The sequence below is a fragment of the Chanodichthys erythropterus genome, chromosome 2 (assembly GCF_024489055.1).
Source record: "Chanodichthys erythropterus isolate Z2021 chromosome 2, ASM2448905v1, whole genome shotgun sequence".
NCBI lineage: Eukaryota > Metazoa > Chordata > Actinopteri > Cypriniformes > Xenocyprididae > Chanodichthys > Chanodichthys erythropterus.
The window spans coordinates 22658799-22676434 of NC_090222.1; the positions used below are offsets into that span (position 1 = coordinate 22658799).

The following is a 17636-nucleotide window of genomic DNA, read 5'->3' on the forward strand; positions in this document are numbered from 1 at the left end:
TGTGGCGCAGGTAAATCCGTTCAGGATCGTGGGGTGGCGCCGTTATGTGCGAGTATCTGTGATTCCTTCCGCAACCGAAAGAAGGAAAAACTCCGATACCTGCCTACACTTGCTGCTGCATGGACAACACCCGTAGAACTAACTATTTAATCGTTTTACAGTGTTTCCGATACATGAAACACTCTATCCAGAGCCGTTTACGCTTTTGGATATAATTAAGAAATTGTTTCGGAGGTTCGAGATGGAATATCAAATGGACGACTAGTTAAATCCTGGAGTTTCACCTGAAGCTTGCAAGAGTTCCTCGAGGAGTCCACACAGGACTGAGAGTTTATCAAGGGTGTGATACAGGAAGTACCTTTAATTCATAATGGTAAGTGATTTAAAAGAGAAAAAAAAAACTTAAAAATAATTTTAATAAGTAATATGAAGTAGCGTTAATAAATTAAGAGCTGCAGCTGGCTCTAAATCTTGTTTACAAAGTTGTGATTGTTCGATAGGAATGGCTACTACTACAACATAGAAGTTGCACTTTAATTGTCGACGAAACATATGGTTATTTATGAAGATTTATAAGACATTTGCGCGATTATTTTTCCTGTCAGAGTGAATCAGTGAAATCTCAAATCATGAGTATGGCCTGAATAACTATGGTCCAGGAATAACTTTTGAAAAAACATTTAGGATATTTTTAGGTCGACAATGTTTTGCTCGTCTAACACTATCAAACTCGATTTTGGGACATTACATAAACAAGAATTCTGTTAAGAAAATCTAATGCACACTAACTTCATTAAATCCTAGGATTCAAGACAATTCATACAATTCTATTGATGAAAATGTCAGTGAGTTCCACTGGGGGGAAAATCATAAAAACAAATAAACTTGAGTAATCTGAGTTCAAATTAAATTCAAGCCTGAAAATAAAACATTTGTGGATTTTTATTTTTCTCTTCAGAATCTGGGAGGGAAGCACGCATATTATTTCAGAATTACTGTTTATGACTTATGAAAGGAGTAGATTATGTATCACAGATATTAATTGTTATACTTCATTTTTAATCACCTGACTAAGCATTTGCCTAAAGTTTTTTGCTTGGGGGTAAATAGAAATATGGCTTACAATTATTTTTGTTGTAGACCTACACTGCATATTCCTGACTAAATAACATTCATTTAAATATGATCTGTACAGGAGCTCAAAGTCTCCGTAGTAGTTTTGTTATTGTCATAATACTGTCTTGTCAAAGTGTCAGAGGCTCAAAAGTCTCAGGACAGAAAGTATTTTATAAATGTCATTTCCTCCTATGTGCATGGTTACCACTGGCTCTCAGTTAATCAGTTACACTTATTAACACTTTAATAAACTTGTTAACTTATTAATTCTGCTCAACACCAGCCAAATGTTGCAGTGCAAATGTTGAAAGTTGTAGAATGCATTTAAAGCTTTATTTACCCAACAGTATGTCAGCATTCGATCACAGGTGACCATAGAGATGTGTTTGAATAACCTGTCCTCTGTCTCTCTCGCACAGGGAAGCAAAGAGAAATATCACTGGCAGACCCAGAATGTTAAGGTCAGTGGTGTGGACGACATGGTCCTCCTCTCCAAGATCAGTGAAGAAGCCATCACAGATAACCTCAAGAAAAGATACATGGATGACTACATTTTTGTATCCTTATGTCTGAAATAATTACAATAATGATTTAGTTATTTGGCATGCTTAAATATACACTACTTTTGTAAAGTTATATCTATCTATCTATCTATCTATCTATATATATATATATATATATATATATATATATATAAAATATGATTATACACCCCTCACATTTCAGAAACCATTTTATTATATGTTCTCAAGGGACAATTCTATAGAAATGAAACTTGGATATATTTTAGTGTAGTCAATGTGCAGCTTGTATAGCAGTACAGATTTACTGTCCTCTGAAAATAACTCAACATACAGCCATTATTGTCTAAATAACTGGCAACAAAGGTGAGTACACCCTAAGTGAACATGTCAAAACTTTGTCCAAAGTGTCAATATTTTCTGTGAGCACCACTGTTATTTAGCACTGCCTTAATCATCCTGGGCATGGAATTCACCAGAGCTGCACAGGTTGTTGCTGGGATCCTCTTCCACTCCTCAATTACGCTTGAGGATGCCCCACAGGTGCTCAGTAGGGTTTAGGTCTGGAGACATACTTGGTCACTCCATCACCTTCACCTTCAGCTTCCTCACCAAGGCAGTTGTGTATGGGGTCGTTATCATGTTGGAAAACTGCTGTTTCTGAAGGGAGGGCATCATGTTCTGCTTCAGAATGTCACAGTACATGTTGGAATCCATGTTTCCCTCGATGAAGCGCAGCTCACCAGTACCAGCAGCAATCATGCAGCCTCAGACTATGATGCTACCACCTCCATGCTTGACTGTAGGCAAGACACCGTTTTCTTGGTGCTCCTCACCAGGGCGTTGCCACACATGCTGGACACCATCTGAGCCAAACAAGTTTATCTTGTTTACCATAGGACATGGTTCCAGTAATTCAAGCTCTTGGCAGGTTGTCCAAGGTGGGTGGGGGGGTTGGCGGTGGGGTTTAGTTTGAGCTCCTGCCCCTTTGATCGCAATTTCTATCGAGGGATAACAATCTCTCTCCAATATGAACATGATGAATAGGACATGTGGCTTTGCATGGTTAAACGACATACATCAGTTATCTCTTAGGGTGTACTCACTTTTGTTGCCAGCTATTTTGACAATGATGGCTGTATGTTAAGTTATTTTCAGAGGACAGTAAATCTATACTGCTATACAAGTAGCACATTGACTACACTAAAATATATCCAAGTTTCATTTCTATAGTATTGTCCCTTGGGAAGATATACTAAAATGGCTGCTGAAATGTGAGGGGTGTACTCACTTTTGTGAGATACTGTGTGTGTGTGTGTGTGTGTGTGTGTGTGTGTGTGCTTTTGTTTATATTACATTGTGGGGACCCCATGATGTAATATAAACCTGAGTTCACCTACATCGTGGGGACCAGCCAGCGGTCCCCACAATGTAAATGGGTTTATAAATCATATAGAATGAGTTTTTGTGAAAAAGTAAAAGTTTGCACAGTTTCCTGTGAGGGTTAGGTTTAGGGGTAGGGGCAGGGTAGGGGGATAGAATGTACAGTTTGTTCAGTGTAAAATGCATTGAAGTCTATGGAAAGTCCCCACAATTCACAAAAACAAACATGTGTGTGTGTGTGTGTGTGTGTGTGTGTGTGTGTGTGTGTGTGTATATATATATATATATATATATATATATATATATATATATATATATATATATATATATATGTAATATACACACACACACACACCAATATCCGATTTGGAGACTGCTGTCCCTTTTCCTGCTCTCCAAATGTCATAAATATGCATTTGAGAGAAGCAAACTTCTGATAGCTTATTTCACATCGCTTTATTTCAACCTACCAGCTTTTGTTTTTGCCATAACCACAACTCTTCAGACATACATTGGTCCTGTGCTGATATCAGTGAACCCCTTCAAACAGCTGCCATATTTCACAGACCGTGAGATTGAACTTTATCAGGGAGCCGTAAGTACAGCATACCTAAATACATGAATAAGAAATGGAATTAAAGTTCAGATGAATAATCATTCCTGCAGGATAAGACATTTACACATGGCCAGACAGAGCAGAGCAATGCCATTGCATGTCCAGTCTTGCCATTGACTTCCAGAGACTGCCTACGGATCTGTATTTGTTAACATCTTCCACTGGATGGCCAAATCATAGATAGCACAGATGCAAATCAGGAGGTTTTTCTGTTTACGGAATAATATCACTACCTCAATTTCATGCAAATGTGACTTTTAATTTTCCAAGACTGCTGTATTTAACTCCACGATGTACATGTATTCTGTCGCTCCCAGGCACAGTATGAGAATCCCCCCCACATCTACGCTCTGGCCGACAATGTGTACCGCAACATGATGATTGACTCAGAGAACCAGTGTGTGATTATCAGGTCAGGGATCAAGGATCTGATGCCTTCACCATGAGGCACCTTGAAAGTATTTGTGTGGTATCAAATGTTTGCATTATATGTGGTCTAAATGTGTCTGTTACAGCGGAGAGAGTGGAGCAGGAAAGACAGTGGCAGCCAAGTACATTATGAGCTACATCTCCAAAGTCTCAGGAGGTGGGCCTAAAGTTCAGGTGAGTTTACTGTCTGCTAGATCAGGGTTTCCCAAACTGGGGTTTGCAAATCTCTTGGGCTTTGTGAGGAAGTTTAGGGAGTTTGATGAAAAGCTGATAATTCATTCAATATAATAAAATGAATGTATATTAAATTCAGTAAATATAAAATTAATAATAATTAATAAAATAAATATGAAAACAGTAAAAAAAAAAAAAATAAAAAAAAAAAACACTTACTAAGAAAGGATTAAGTGTTTTTTATTTGTTGACTTGAATGTCATGTCACCATTAACCAACATCAGAGAACCATGAACATGCAAATGTGTTGCTAAATAAACTTAAAATTTCAGGGAGGTACTTCAAGTAAGTATTTTAGGTCAAACAGGTGTGGCTGACAAAAAAAGTTTGTGAATCCCTGTGCTAGATGGCCATTTGCTTAAAAAGAGCACTCAAACTCAACCCAAAATCTGTGAAATCATGGGTGTGATTGTTTCTTTTGTTAATATTGCCCACATTTTGTGCTTATTGTATGTGAAATGTTGCACCCTTGAAATCACCTAAATGGTTATCTGAGATGAAAAACAGTGATCTCTTTGTTTTTTCTGTGACATTGAACAGTCTGCTACCAGATCTAAGTATATGGAATGAATCGGGAACTATACAATTATCATTTAAACTACTTTTCATATTTTAAACAAATGAACAGTGTTCAGTGTACAAGTCTAGTGTTTATCTTACATGGCATACTTGAACTGTCTGTGATGTCATGTTGTTTCCTCTTTCCTTGTTTAGCATGTTAAAGACATCATTCTCCAGTCTAACCCCCTCCTGGAGGCTTTTGGGAATGCCAAAACCGTCCGCAACAACAACTCCAGTCGCTTTGTAAGTCTTGCTGCAATGATTAGTCTCAAACTATATATATATATATATATATATATATATATATATATATATATATATATATATATATATATATATATATATATATATATATATACATACACACAAAATACATATTACATATAATAATAATAATAATAATAATAATAATAATAATGTAATATAATAATAATAATTGTGTGTATATATTAATTTTTTTATAAATAAATAAATATATATATCAAATTTTGTTAAAAGTAAAATGTATGAATCATTCATTTTAAATTCTATAAATATCTTGCAAATTATAAAATAATATTGAAATTTTAATCAAATAAAATATTTTTTAATATTATTTTAAAGATTTTTTTCAGAAGATTTTTGCTGTTCAGTCTCTGGAATAGGTGTGCTATCTAGTTTTAAGAATGTCATTTGGAGCATGCTGGTTCTCAACATGTCATAGCTTGTTGGCTGTTGCAGGATGTGTTTGCTGGAGTGCAGTTTGTGTGTGTGTGTGTGTGTAGACTGTGAAGTTGTAGTTCAGTAGGCTTTACTGTTCATTTCCTTTTCTGCGGTAGTTCTGTATGTCAACACATAATATGTAATAATATCAGTGTACAAGCTTTAAATTCACTGCATGATATGTTTATTTCATACTTCAGGGAAAATACTTTGAAATACAGTTCAGTCGAGGAGGAGAACCAGATGGTGGAAAGATCTCTAACTTCCTACTGGAAAAATCCAGAGTAGTGTCTCAGAACCATGGGGAAAGGAATTTCCATATATACTACCAGGTAAATCTGTGAACTCAAGGAAACACGTCTAAGAAAAGATCATTGCAGGGAATGATGTGTAATGCAAGTTGACAAACTGTTTTGTGTCATGTTAGGTCAGTATGATTTAAGGCCAATTGTGGATTGTATTGTGTCATACTAGTAGCTTATGCTACTTAATCAGGGCAGCATTGAAGATTACATTTTTGTAAATTGCACAAAAGTCCTGTATGTTGTTAATACCACTGGCTTATCTCCGATGTTTCCGTATCAGCTCTTGCAAGGAGCCACCAAGGAACAGAGAGAGAATTTAGGCGTCACAACCCCTGATTACTACTTCTACTTAAACCAGTCGAGCACCTACACTGTGGAGGACGTCAATGACAAGAAGGAGTTTGAAGACACAATGGTGGGTGTAAAGCATTGTATCCTAATACAAACCACCTAGTTTTGTTCCTGCCATTCAGTATATACAATCTCATAATGATAAATTATAAATATTATATTTTTAGGCTGCCATGTCTGTGGTCGGCCTTTCTGTGGATGCACAGGATACTGTGCTGCAGATTGTGGCAGCAATCCTACATCTTGGAAACATCACTTTCAGAGAGGAGGGCAATTATGCTGTGGTGGAGAGTGAAGACTGTGAGTTTATTCTTGTATTTATTCATTTAGCAGGTCTGTATATCTGAGAAGTACAAAACAAGAAATTCTTGTATACAGATAAGTATCTTACCTTATGTAATGTAAATTCACTTTCTCACTCTGCTGCAGTCCTGGCATTCCCGTCATACCTTTTGGGAATCAATCAGGATGGTCTAAAGAGCAAATTGACCAGTCGCATCATGGACAGCAAGTGGGGTGGCAAGACGGAGACTATTTCTGTCACCTTAAACACGGAGCAGGCCTCCTTCACTCGAGACGCCCTGTCTAAAGCACTGTATTCTAGACTCTTTGACTACTTGGTTGATGTAAGTCAATCTGCTAGATTTAAATTACCAAAAAAATATGTTTTGTGTTCCTACGTATGGTATATACCAGGGTTGTCAAAAGTACTGGTACTTCGGTACCAAGTCGGTACTGAAATTTAAAAAAAATGTGACGATACCAGCATTTCTGCAGTACCGGTAGTACCAGGTATATTCGCCACCCGCTGCTAGGCGGCTGTTTTCAAATGCCCCCATGTGTATCATCTTAGTGATTACATACACATCTGTTGAGCACTTGAACGTCGTAGCCAATCAGAGGTGTTTAAATTAGTCAAAATCTGCTCAACACCTCATAAAACACTGGAGTTTTCATTCACCACGTTCTTTAAAGTTCTGCAGTCAGGCGAATCCTTACCAACAAATCGAAAACATGATGTAAATAAGAGATGCATTATGCAGTGTAGACAGCTTTTTTGATTACAGTGGGAGTTTTCGCAGTGATATAACCACAGCAACAGACAGGACAAAACAATCTGATACTGTATGTCAAAATAGACGTGCAGTAAAAGGTTAGTTCACCCAAAAATTAAAATTCTGTCATTAATTACTCACCCTCACGTCGTTTGGAACACAAGATATTTTTGATGAAATCCGAGAGCTCTCTGACCCCTCCTCCATTGAGTGACTGCAATTTAATGAACACTTTCAAGGCCCAGAAAGGTTTTGAAGGCCTCGTTAAAAAAGTCCACGTGACTACAGTGGTTCAACCTTACTTTTATAAACGACGAGAATAGTTTACAAAACAAAAATAACAACTTTATTCAACATTTTCTTCCCTGTCCTGCTGTTTACATTGTAGTTTCCAGGTTCTACATCAAAACGCCAGCTCAGTATTGGCCAATGCTGTACATGTGAGCAGCACAACGCACATGTGTCTGCTGATCCAGGAGCCGGCCAATAATGAGTCGGCGTTCTGACGTAGAACCTGGAAGCACTGTGTCTACAACGTAAACAGCGTAGGCAAATTTTTCACTTGGTCATTTTATAAAGTGTTTAATTATAAACATTTGAAGGCAGCATTTTAATTGTATTATTTACTTATAATTATTATCATCATAAATAATAAACTCCAATTTAATTTAACTAAAAGAAAATCAAATAATTAAAGGATTAGTTCACTTTGAAATGAAAATTAGTAATAAATATCCTGACGCATCTGAGCTTTATAATGGCAGTGATAGGGATCAATGAGAATGAGCTGAAGAAATTATCTCCATCCACATCCATCCATCATAAGTGCTCCACATGGCTCCGGGGGGTTAATAAAGGCCTTCTGAAGCGAAGCGATGCGTTTGCGTAAAAAACGTTCTGCGCACGTTAAATACAGAAGGCATCTTGTGCGGAAGCTAGATATTTTACTTCATAACTTGAAGGCCTTTATTAACCCCCCGGAGCCATGTGGAGCACATATTTATGATGGATGGATGTGGATAGAGACACTTTCTTCTTGATCCCTATCACTACCGTTTTAAAGCTCGGATGCGGATATTTATTAATATTTCTGCGATTATGTTCATCAGAAAGAAGAAAGTCATATACACCTAGGGTGGTTTGAGGGTGAGTAAAATTTCTGCTAATTTCAAAGTGAAGTAATCCTTTAAATAAATTGGTAAAATATTTCCAGCTACGGTACCGAATGTCTGTGGTACAGAGAATCATGGAATTTTACTGGTATTTGTACTGGAATTTTGGTACTGTGACAACCCTAGTATATACTACTTCAAAAGTTTGGGGTCAGTAAGAATTTTGTGTTGAAAGACATTTATAATTTCATTCAGCAAGGAAGGCTGCATTAAATTGATATTGAAATAATAAGTGACTGAGGCACTTCACTGGGGCATTAGGACCCACACAGACCACAGGGTGAGCACCCCCTGCTGGCCTCACTAACACCTTTTCCAGCAGCAACCTGGTTTTCCCATGCTTCAGTGGGCAACCAGTCTTGGGCTACATGGTGATATGGCTGTGACAGGAATATATTACATATTTCTCAGTATAACTGTTTTACTGTATTTTTTATCAAATAAATGCAGCCTTTTGAGTGTGAAACACTTCTCTGACCCCAAACTTTTCAGTAATTTATAATTTGCCCAAAAAAAATAATAATAATTTAAATTAGTTTCTGCTTGCATTTGCAGGCCATAAACAAGGCAATGCAGAAAGACCGTGAGGATTTAAACATTGGAGTTCTAGACATCTATGGCTTTGAAATCTTTCAGGTGAATTTAGTTATATTTTCTAAATTCATCTAATTTTTACTCATCATATTCATTTTTATTTAAAATGTCTCATGCCTTTTTTCTCCAGAAAAATGGATTTGAACAATTCTGCATTAACTTTGTGAATGAAAAACTGCAGCAGATTTTTATTGAGCTCACACTAAAAGCAGAGCAGGTGAGAATATTTATATTTAATAAACCAATGCAAATAGGCCTCTATAGAAGTGTTTGCTAATGTTTTCCGCTAACTCTTTTGCAGGAAGAATATGTGCAAGAGGGAATCAAATGGACCGCCATTGAGTACTTTAACAACAAAGTTGTATGTGATTTAATTGAGTCCAAAGTGGTGAGTTTACACTTTCAGGGTTTTCTGCATCAAAATGTTTATCATGCATAACATCACCCGTTCAACTAATGGCATCTAATGTTCACCTTAATAACCCAGAATCCTATTGGCATCATGAGCATCTTGGATGATGTGTGTGCCACCATGCATGCGAAAGGAGAGGGTGCAGACCAGACTCTGCTGCAAAAGCTGCAGTCACAAATTGGCACTCATGAGCATTTCAACAGCTGGAACAAAGGTTTCATAGTGCACCACTACGCAGGCAAGGTAAGAGACACTTTTCAAATGTTCAAATAGAGCTCTATATATAGCTAAATATCTATTTAGCAAACATCTTTAGCAAAATAAAGTTTCAAACTCAGGAATAAATGGTAAACAGTATAAAAGCATCTTTTTGATGGTTGGCAGTAGTGTGGTTTAAAGGGCTTGTTACCATATACCAGACCGACGCGTGTCCTAGGTATTTGTCAAAGTTTTGGACTCGAAACCTCTCAGGTCAGACCTCAGGTTTCCGAATCGAAGTGGACTGGTGTAGACCTCTAGTGTGGCTACAACACTGCCCCCTCTGTGGATGTAGTTTGTGTGAATCTCATAGCGTTGTCTTTTTGCTAATTAAATGTACTGATTGAATCTCTTTCATTTTAATTTCCATAAAACAGCAATCATTTATCAAGCTTTCAACAGAGTTCTTTGGCCCAGCACAAGCAGTTGGATGGATTGATTGAAATATAGCTGAATATAGATGTGTTTGTTTTAGAGAGTGCTTCCAGCAAGTAGAGTCACACTAATATTGATTGTCTTCCTGGTGAGAGTAATAAGAGCCCTTATTTCCAGGTGTCTTATGATGTGAGCGGCTTCTGTGAGAGGAACAGAGATGTGCTGTTCAATGACATCATCGAGCTCATGCAGAGCAGTGAGTTGTAAGTGGTTATTTGGATATTTTGTGTTTTTTTTTTTAGCCCAGGTCAGCTGAAGCTTTTTAAAAGCCCCTAAATGCACTCATGCACTGATGCAGAACATCTGCAGTTCAGCTGTATTTCCTTAATGAAATAATAAGTCACATAAATAAATCATAAAATCAATATGGTGTAGCATTTTTATGGAGGATGATGAGTTGTTTTTCTTCTTGTAAGAGATATTCTGTGGTGTATTACTTCACTAGAGACAGCTCTGATTATGTCTTCCATAAACGATATTAGGGTTTCAGAGATGTTTGAAATGGTTAATCCCTTTTTCTGGTCATCTCCATAGCGCCTTCATCAAAGATCTGTTCCCAGAGAACCTTGAGGCTGAGAAAAGGGGCCGTCCCACCACTGCAGGTTCAAAGATTAAGGTGAAACAATAGATTTATAAAATATAGAAATGCACTCTTAAAAACTGAACTAGAAACATTCCTATAATTTGATTTAAACCATGTATTCTGTTTACTTACATTTTGTGCCTGGCGAGTGTTTTGGAGCCTGTGTATACTACAGTTTTGTGTTATATATGAATGTGATATTACGCTCATAAATTTATGTGATGCTATTGTTAATTTTCTGTCTTTGATTTTCTCTCTTCTCCCCTTACAGAAACAAGCAAATAATCTTGTCCAGACGTTAATGAAATGCACCCCACACTATATTCGCTGCATCAAGCCCAACGAGACCAAAAAGCCTCGCGACTGGGAGGAAAGCCGTGTCAAACACCAGGTGGAATATCTGGGACTGCGAGAGAACATCCGTGTGCGCAGGGCCGGCTACGCCTTCCGACGTGTCTTCAAGAAATTCCTACAAAGGTAAAATCACCATCATTAATGCCTGTCAGGATGCCAAATGCTATTTATGGGAATTTTGATAAGTTGCACTTGTAAAATGTGATGTACTATAATTAACTGTTCTATTATATTTGCTCAGATATGCCATCTTGACCAAAGAATCATGGCCCCAGTGGCGTGGAGATGAAAAACAGGGTGTCCTGCACCTTTTAAAATCTGTCAACATGGACTCTGACCAGTACCAGCTGGGCAAGACCAAAATCTTCATCAAGGCCCCAGAATCTGTATGTATTATGCTGCGGTCATACTAGAGTTTGAGCATGTAAAATTTTTATGGACACATCAACGGTTGCAAAATGACATCACACTCTGCGGCGTATTTTTTAAAAACATAATTCAACAGTCCTGCAAATGTAAATTTTCACTCTTTTAATTCAGCTAAAATGTCACGCTGTGGCATATTAGTCTTCTATTGGTTATACGTCTTCACGTGATACGAATTCACAGGGCAGAGTTCAACAAACTTGAATTTGGGAACACAGCGAAATGCGAAACTTATGTGCTTGAGTGTGCATTTCCTGTGTCTCACATTTTCAAGCGTGTGAATGTAAGTCAGTGGCACAAAAAGTGTAATGCGACCACCCCTTTAGTTTGTAAGTTGAAGGTAATAATGTGAATGGATAATTTCACAGTTGTGATTTAATGTGATGTTTTCTGAAATATGAGAAATAATAATCTAATTCATTAAATGAACATTTGGGGCTGTGTTATTTTCCTGTGTTGCCATTGTAACTCATTTCTTCAGAGGTGGGTCTGTTTATTTTCATCAAGGACAAATTGAATTACTTCTCAGTTTGGCTACTTAAATGCATTCCTTGGGCGTTGTGCAAAAGATTAAAAGTAATTCAGTCATGTTAAGTGAATATTAAGAATTTCTTCAGCTGTAGTTCAAATGGCTTCTTGTTGGCCATGTTTATAAAGAATAGACTCTGCATGTTCAGGCAATAGTCTTGTGAACTTTAATGGGTGGAAACACTTCTCAAAGTTGTTTTGGTGATTTTGTGGTTGTCTTTGCATTTTGTTGATATTCTTAAATTGCAGTAATGACTATGAAAATTAAGTATGACATGTTGATCTTCAGTTGTTCCTGCTGGAGGAGATGAGGGAAAGAAAATACAACGGATATGCTCGGGTAATCCAACAAGCCTGGCGCAAACACATCGCTGTGCGCAAGTATGTCCGCATGCGAGAGGAAGGTGAGAGCAAACTCACATTTTCACGTTGATGCATGCAGAATAATACTTTACACACTTTTTATAGAAATATATATAAAGACTGTGTCCGGATCCCATTGTTCTTCTGTATCAGTCAATAAAAGCCTCAAATAAACTCTAAGGCCTTGGGAATACAATCAGATGAAATTCATGTTAAATCACATTGCTGTTTTACTGATTCCAGCCTCTGACCTCCTGTTGAACAAGAAGGAGAGAAGAAAGAACAGTCTGAACCGCAATTTCATGGGAGACTACATCGGCACGGACAACCATCCGGAGATTCGGCAGTTTGTGGGTCGTAGGGAGAGGATTGACTTTGCTGATGTGGTGGTCAAATACGACCGCAGATTTAAGGTATGATTCAAAGTCCCATTTAACTTACTGAAACTCATGAATCACTTCCTCTGTAACTGTCTAGTAGTATTTTGTGCTAGATTACTGAAGCTGCTCAACAACAGATGTTTCGTCCTGCACATTGTAGTTCATCTCACATATTTTATGAGATCACATACTCATATGCTGTTTCAACACCCACAGACTGTCAAGCGTGACCTCATTCTCACCCCTAAGTTCCTCTATCTGATTGGACGTGAGAAGGTGAAACAGGGTCCTGAGAAAGGCCAGATCCAGGAGGTCTTGAAAAGGAAGATTGAGGTGGAGAAGATCCAGTCTGTCTCTCTTAGGTACTTTATCATGCAGTATGCATGATAACCTTTAGGACATGAATGTTCTCCCTATATTTCAACTTCAAAATGCTTAATAAATCATACGATTACAGCATAATGAAAAATCTCAAAGTTCTCTAACACTAAAGAACTTGAGCAAGCATTTAAAGGGTTAGTTCACCCAAAAATGAAAATTCTGTCATTAATTACTCACCCTCGTGTCGTTCCACACCCGTAAGACCTTCGTTCATTTTTGGAATACAAATTAAGATATTTTTGTTGAAATCCATGAGCTTTCTGGCCTCTGATAGACTGCTACATTATTACTACTTTCAAGGCCCAGAAAGGTAGTAGAGACTTCGTTAAAATACTCCATGTGACAACAGTGGTTCAACCTTAACCCTTAAATGCATGACTGTTTTGCCAATCATTCTTACATATTCGGGTCTTTATCGACCCGGATCTATATCTAACACAGAAGGATCTCTACCTGTCACAATAATATAAAACTCCTCTGTTATTAGAGTAACATTTACAGAAGAATAAAATAAATTGTGTTTTGTTACCTTTTGGAGCTTGAAAGGGCTCAGTTTGAGCAGATGTTTTATGCCATCATCACTGTCCTCGTCAGAGCTCATTTCCTAGTAAATTCAGCAAATAATGGGCTAGTTTTATGTTTGAGGTCACGAATATGAGCCCATTTGCGATCTCAAACGTATTCTCAAAACTATATAATTTTCAACATCTTCAAAATCAATATTTTGATCGCTAACAGCTTCACCAGATCCATACAGTGACAGCGACAGTCATATTTGATTGCGTTCAGTACTTGCTCTGCAGTAAATCGCTGAGCCATTTCATGTTTTTCTTATTATTTCGTTTTCTGTCTGAATGAGTCGTCACTTCATCATTGTGTATCAGACATTGCCACCTTGTGGAATAAAGGTGAATTGCACTTATTCCGTCATCTAAGTTTCAATTATTGTTGTGCAGAAAAAATATACGTACACTCATACATACCTCGGGTCGTTTGCGACCCTATACAATTTTTACAAAAAATGAATACAAAAATAGGCATTCTTTTATAAATTTATGATTTTTTTTTCTTGTTATATTCTTTATAATGAATTGATTGAGGAATACCAAGAAGGTTGATGTCTAACTTTTAAAAAAAATGAATGAGGAGGAGGGTAGTGAATGACGTCTCGGGTCACTAAAGACCCGAGGTATGCATTTAAGGGTTAATGTTACGAAGAGACGAGAATACTTTTTGTGCGCAAAAAGCAAACAAAAATAACAAGTTTATTCAGCAGTTCTTTTGTCAGTCTCCTATGAGGTTTACATAGTAAACACAGTGCAGCACTTCCGTGTTCAACGTCAGAACACTGGCTCAGTATTGGTTGACGCTGTTCACGTGAGCACCACGACGCATGCGTATGAAGCTGACGCAGGAGCGGGCCAATACTGAGTCGGCATTCTGATGTAGAACCTGGAAATGCTGCACTGTGTTTACTATGTGAAAAGCATAGGAGACTGACATGGAAAAGAAGAAATTGTTGAATAAAGTCGTTATTATTGTTTGTTTTTTGTGCACAAAAAGTATTCTCGTCACTTCATAACATAAAGGTTGAAGAACTGTAGTCACATGGACAATTTTAATGATGTCTCTACTACCTTTCTGGGCCTTGAAAGTGGTAATAACGTTGCAGCCTAACAGAGGTCAGAAAACTCTCGGATTTCATCAAAAATATCTTAATTTGTGTTCCGAAGATGAACGAAGGTCTTACAGGTGTGGAATGACAAGAGGGTGAGTAATTAATGACAGAATTTTAATTTTTGGGTGAACTAACCCTTTAAGCAAGTTTGAATTGCATGATGATGATGATGGGTGGATCTCTTTCCTCAGCACACTTCAGGATGACCTCTTCATACTGCACGAGGATCAATATGACAGTGTTCTGCAGTCTGTCTTTAAAACGGAGTTCCTCAGTCTGCTGTACAAGCGCTACGAGGAAAAAACACGGAAAAAGTTGCCACTCAAGTTCAACAACCTGTGAGCAATGTTTCCCTCATTGTGAAATTTACCATGTGCTGTATTACATCATACTCAGAAAAAGTATCATGTGCATATGTTGGCCTTGTAATTCTAACATTCAACATTTTTCTCTCTCAGACTTGAATTTAAGGTGAAGAAAGGGGGATGGGGTCCGTTTGCATCTGCTGGCTCTCGACAGATCCAGTTTCAGATGGGTCAGGGTGACGATGCAGTTCTGAAGCCGAGCAGTAAGGTCCTGACTGTCAGTATTGGCCCCGGTTTGCCTAAAAACGCAAGTGAGTGTGTTTTGAAATTTTAGTAAAACTAGGGAGTTGCAGTACCAAGGGATAGTTCCCCTAAAAATGAAAATTCTGTCTTCATTTACTAGCCCTCAAGTCGTTCCAAACCCATATGAATTTCTTTCTTCTGCTGAACACAAAAGAAAATATTTTGAGGAATGTCCGCCCTATTGACTTCCATAGTATTTTTTCCCCATACAATGGAAGTCAATGGTGCCCATTAACTGTTTATTCAAAATATCTTCTTTTGTGTTCAGCAGAAGAATGTATTTTAAGATGTAAATTATTTCTGTGATGTCAAAGCTGAATTTTCGGGCATCAGTGTCACATAATCCTTCAGAAATCATTCTAATATGCTGATTTGATGCTCAATATCTAATTATCATCTTCTTCTTCTTATTATTATTATTATTATTATTATTATTATCAATGTTAAAAACAGTTGTGTTGCTTAATATTTTTTTGGAAACTGTGATACATTTTTATAACATATTTTTCAACTCTACAGGACCAACACGGCGTGACAACCGAAAGAGCAGGTACATGGGCAACCAGAATCGCAATGTAGGCCAGAATTCACGTGGTAAGACCACAGTTTTATGTATTTCACAAGAATTTGCTGCTAAACTGTTTTAAAAATGGTTTTAAAATGTTTTTATGGCTTGTGATTTCAGAAACTCCCAAGTCTAATGGTCGAGGTAGAGGAACCCAAGGGCAGCCCGCCGTTAGGAACTCTCTGCTCCGTCAGCAGTCCAGCATGGATCAGCCCACCCTTCCCCGACTCCAGGGATCTCGCCGCAGTCAGCAGGAGAGCCAGATCTACACTGATATGGGCTTCATGAAGGTTCCTGATCAAGGCGTGGCAGGGTGAGATGATGGATCATATGACAGCAGGAAGCTCAGATGAATGCTATTATCAGAATTATATCCTCCATGCCATATTGACTGAAAACTTTACAATCTCATAACCTGTTCAGCTGGAACTAGTTTTCCCAGATCAGTACATGGCAGGCAATTGTGTACATGACACAATTAGGTTAATTACTTATTTATTTCTATTTTCAGTTTGTCAATTGAATTTAATTTAGTTTTCACTCTATCAATTTTAGTTTAGTTTGATCAGAGATACATTAAACTAAAAATATTTCGATTTTTTTTCCATTATTTTAGTAATTATTGTAGTCATGGAAATGTATTTGAATTTACTTTCAGGTTTTACCATTTTTTTTGTTTTAGTCCAATTATTATTAGTGTTTCTGGTTATTTCAGTCTTTCAAAGAAAATATTCTCTCTTTTCTTTCAGGATGCATCGCAGACGTTCGAAAGAGTACAAACCTCTCCCAGGGTCAGGGCGACCCAAACCCAGACCCCGCACTCCACAATGCAGAGCACTCTACGCTTATGATGCTCAAGACACAGATGAGCTCAGCTTTCAAACCGATGACATCATAGATATCATAAGTGAAGGTAATCTATTTTTATACCATTAATAGTGAACTTTATACAGACTAAGTGAATTCTGCACTAACCCAAGATGTGCTGTCTGACCAGACCCCTCAGGTTGGTGGCTAGGCCGTCTTCGAGGAAAAGAAGGCGTGTTTCCTGGCAACTACGTTGAGAAGATCTAAACTGGCATGCTATTGGACAAAATGTGATTCATTGCAGAAATTAGATCAAGAAGAACAAAGCATCAGCATTATATCAAAGCAGCTTGCCAAATCATACCCCCAAGAGCATGGATGTTTACTGCAAAAAGTGCCACTCTGACAAATATTCAGTAGGATCCTTCTTTAGACCCCCGATGAACTTTTATGTGATTAATTTTTTTATAGAAAGTAATATTAGACATACATGTAGAAGAAAAACTATGTTGTTTTACCATAGGTTTTTAAATGTTTTTGGAGAATAGAATGAATACATCAATATTTTAATGTACTGTATTTTACTGAAGTTGTATTTTTTAAATATCCAAATTCTCCTTTTTTAACGATATTGTGCAATTGTATAAAATCAGAAAAGCTGTTTCAGATACCCGGAGAACAAAAATAAAATGGAACCATTTTTGGTTAATTTTTCCATTATAAGCATCATGGAAAGTGTTTTAAAGGCTTGTTAGTTCATTTGACAAGCACAATTTCCCACCTTTATAGACAAATTTCCTAATTAAACAGCAAGATAGA

At 37.4% G+C, this 17636-nt stretch overlaps 1 protein-coding gene across 1 annotated transcript; it reads left to right on the plus strand.

The window, feature by feature from the left end:
* Window positions 1–43: 43 nt before the first annotated feature.
* Window positions 44–17507, plus strand: myo1eb (myosin IEb). The gene is made up of 27 exons (XM_067405019.1): window positions 44–373; window positions 1536–1673; window positions 3526–3615; window positions 3954–4048; window positions 4152–4239; window positions 5014–5103; window positions 5763–5894; window positions 6148–6282; window positions 6386–6518; window positions 6648–6844; window positions 9001–9081; window positions 9170–9256; window positions 9341–9427; window positions 9527–9694; window positions 10262–10347; window positions 10679–10760; window positions 10999–11204; window positions 11323–11467; window positions 12325–12439; window positions 12642–12811; window positions 12995–13140; window positions 15029–15175; window positions 15296–15453; window positions 15965–16039; window positions 16131–16323; window positions 16760–16923; window positions 17008–17507. The coding sequence occupies exons 1-27, from the start codon at window positions 371–373 to the stop codon at window positions 17082–17084; spliced, it is 3288 nt and encodes a 1095-aa protein (XP_067261120.1). The 5' UTR covers window positions 44–370; the 3' UTR covers window positions 17085–17507.
* Window positions 17508–17636: the final 129 nt, after the last annotated feature.

Excerpts from the sequence above, each read along its gene's own strand:
- myo1eb (XM_067405019.1), top strand. Across the intron at positions 5,104-5,762 it reads ACAACAACTCCAGTCGCTTT|GGAAAATACTTTGAAATACA; the intron begins GTAAGTCTTGCT and ends TTCATACTTCAG. Across the intron at positions 9,695-10,261 it reads TGCACCACTACGCAGGCAAG|GTGTCTTATGATGTGAGCGG; the intron begins GTAAGAGACACT and ends CCTTATTTCCAG.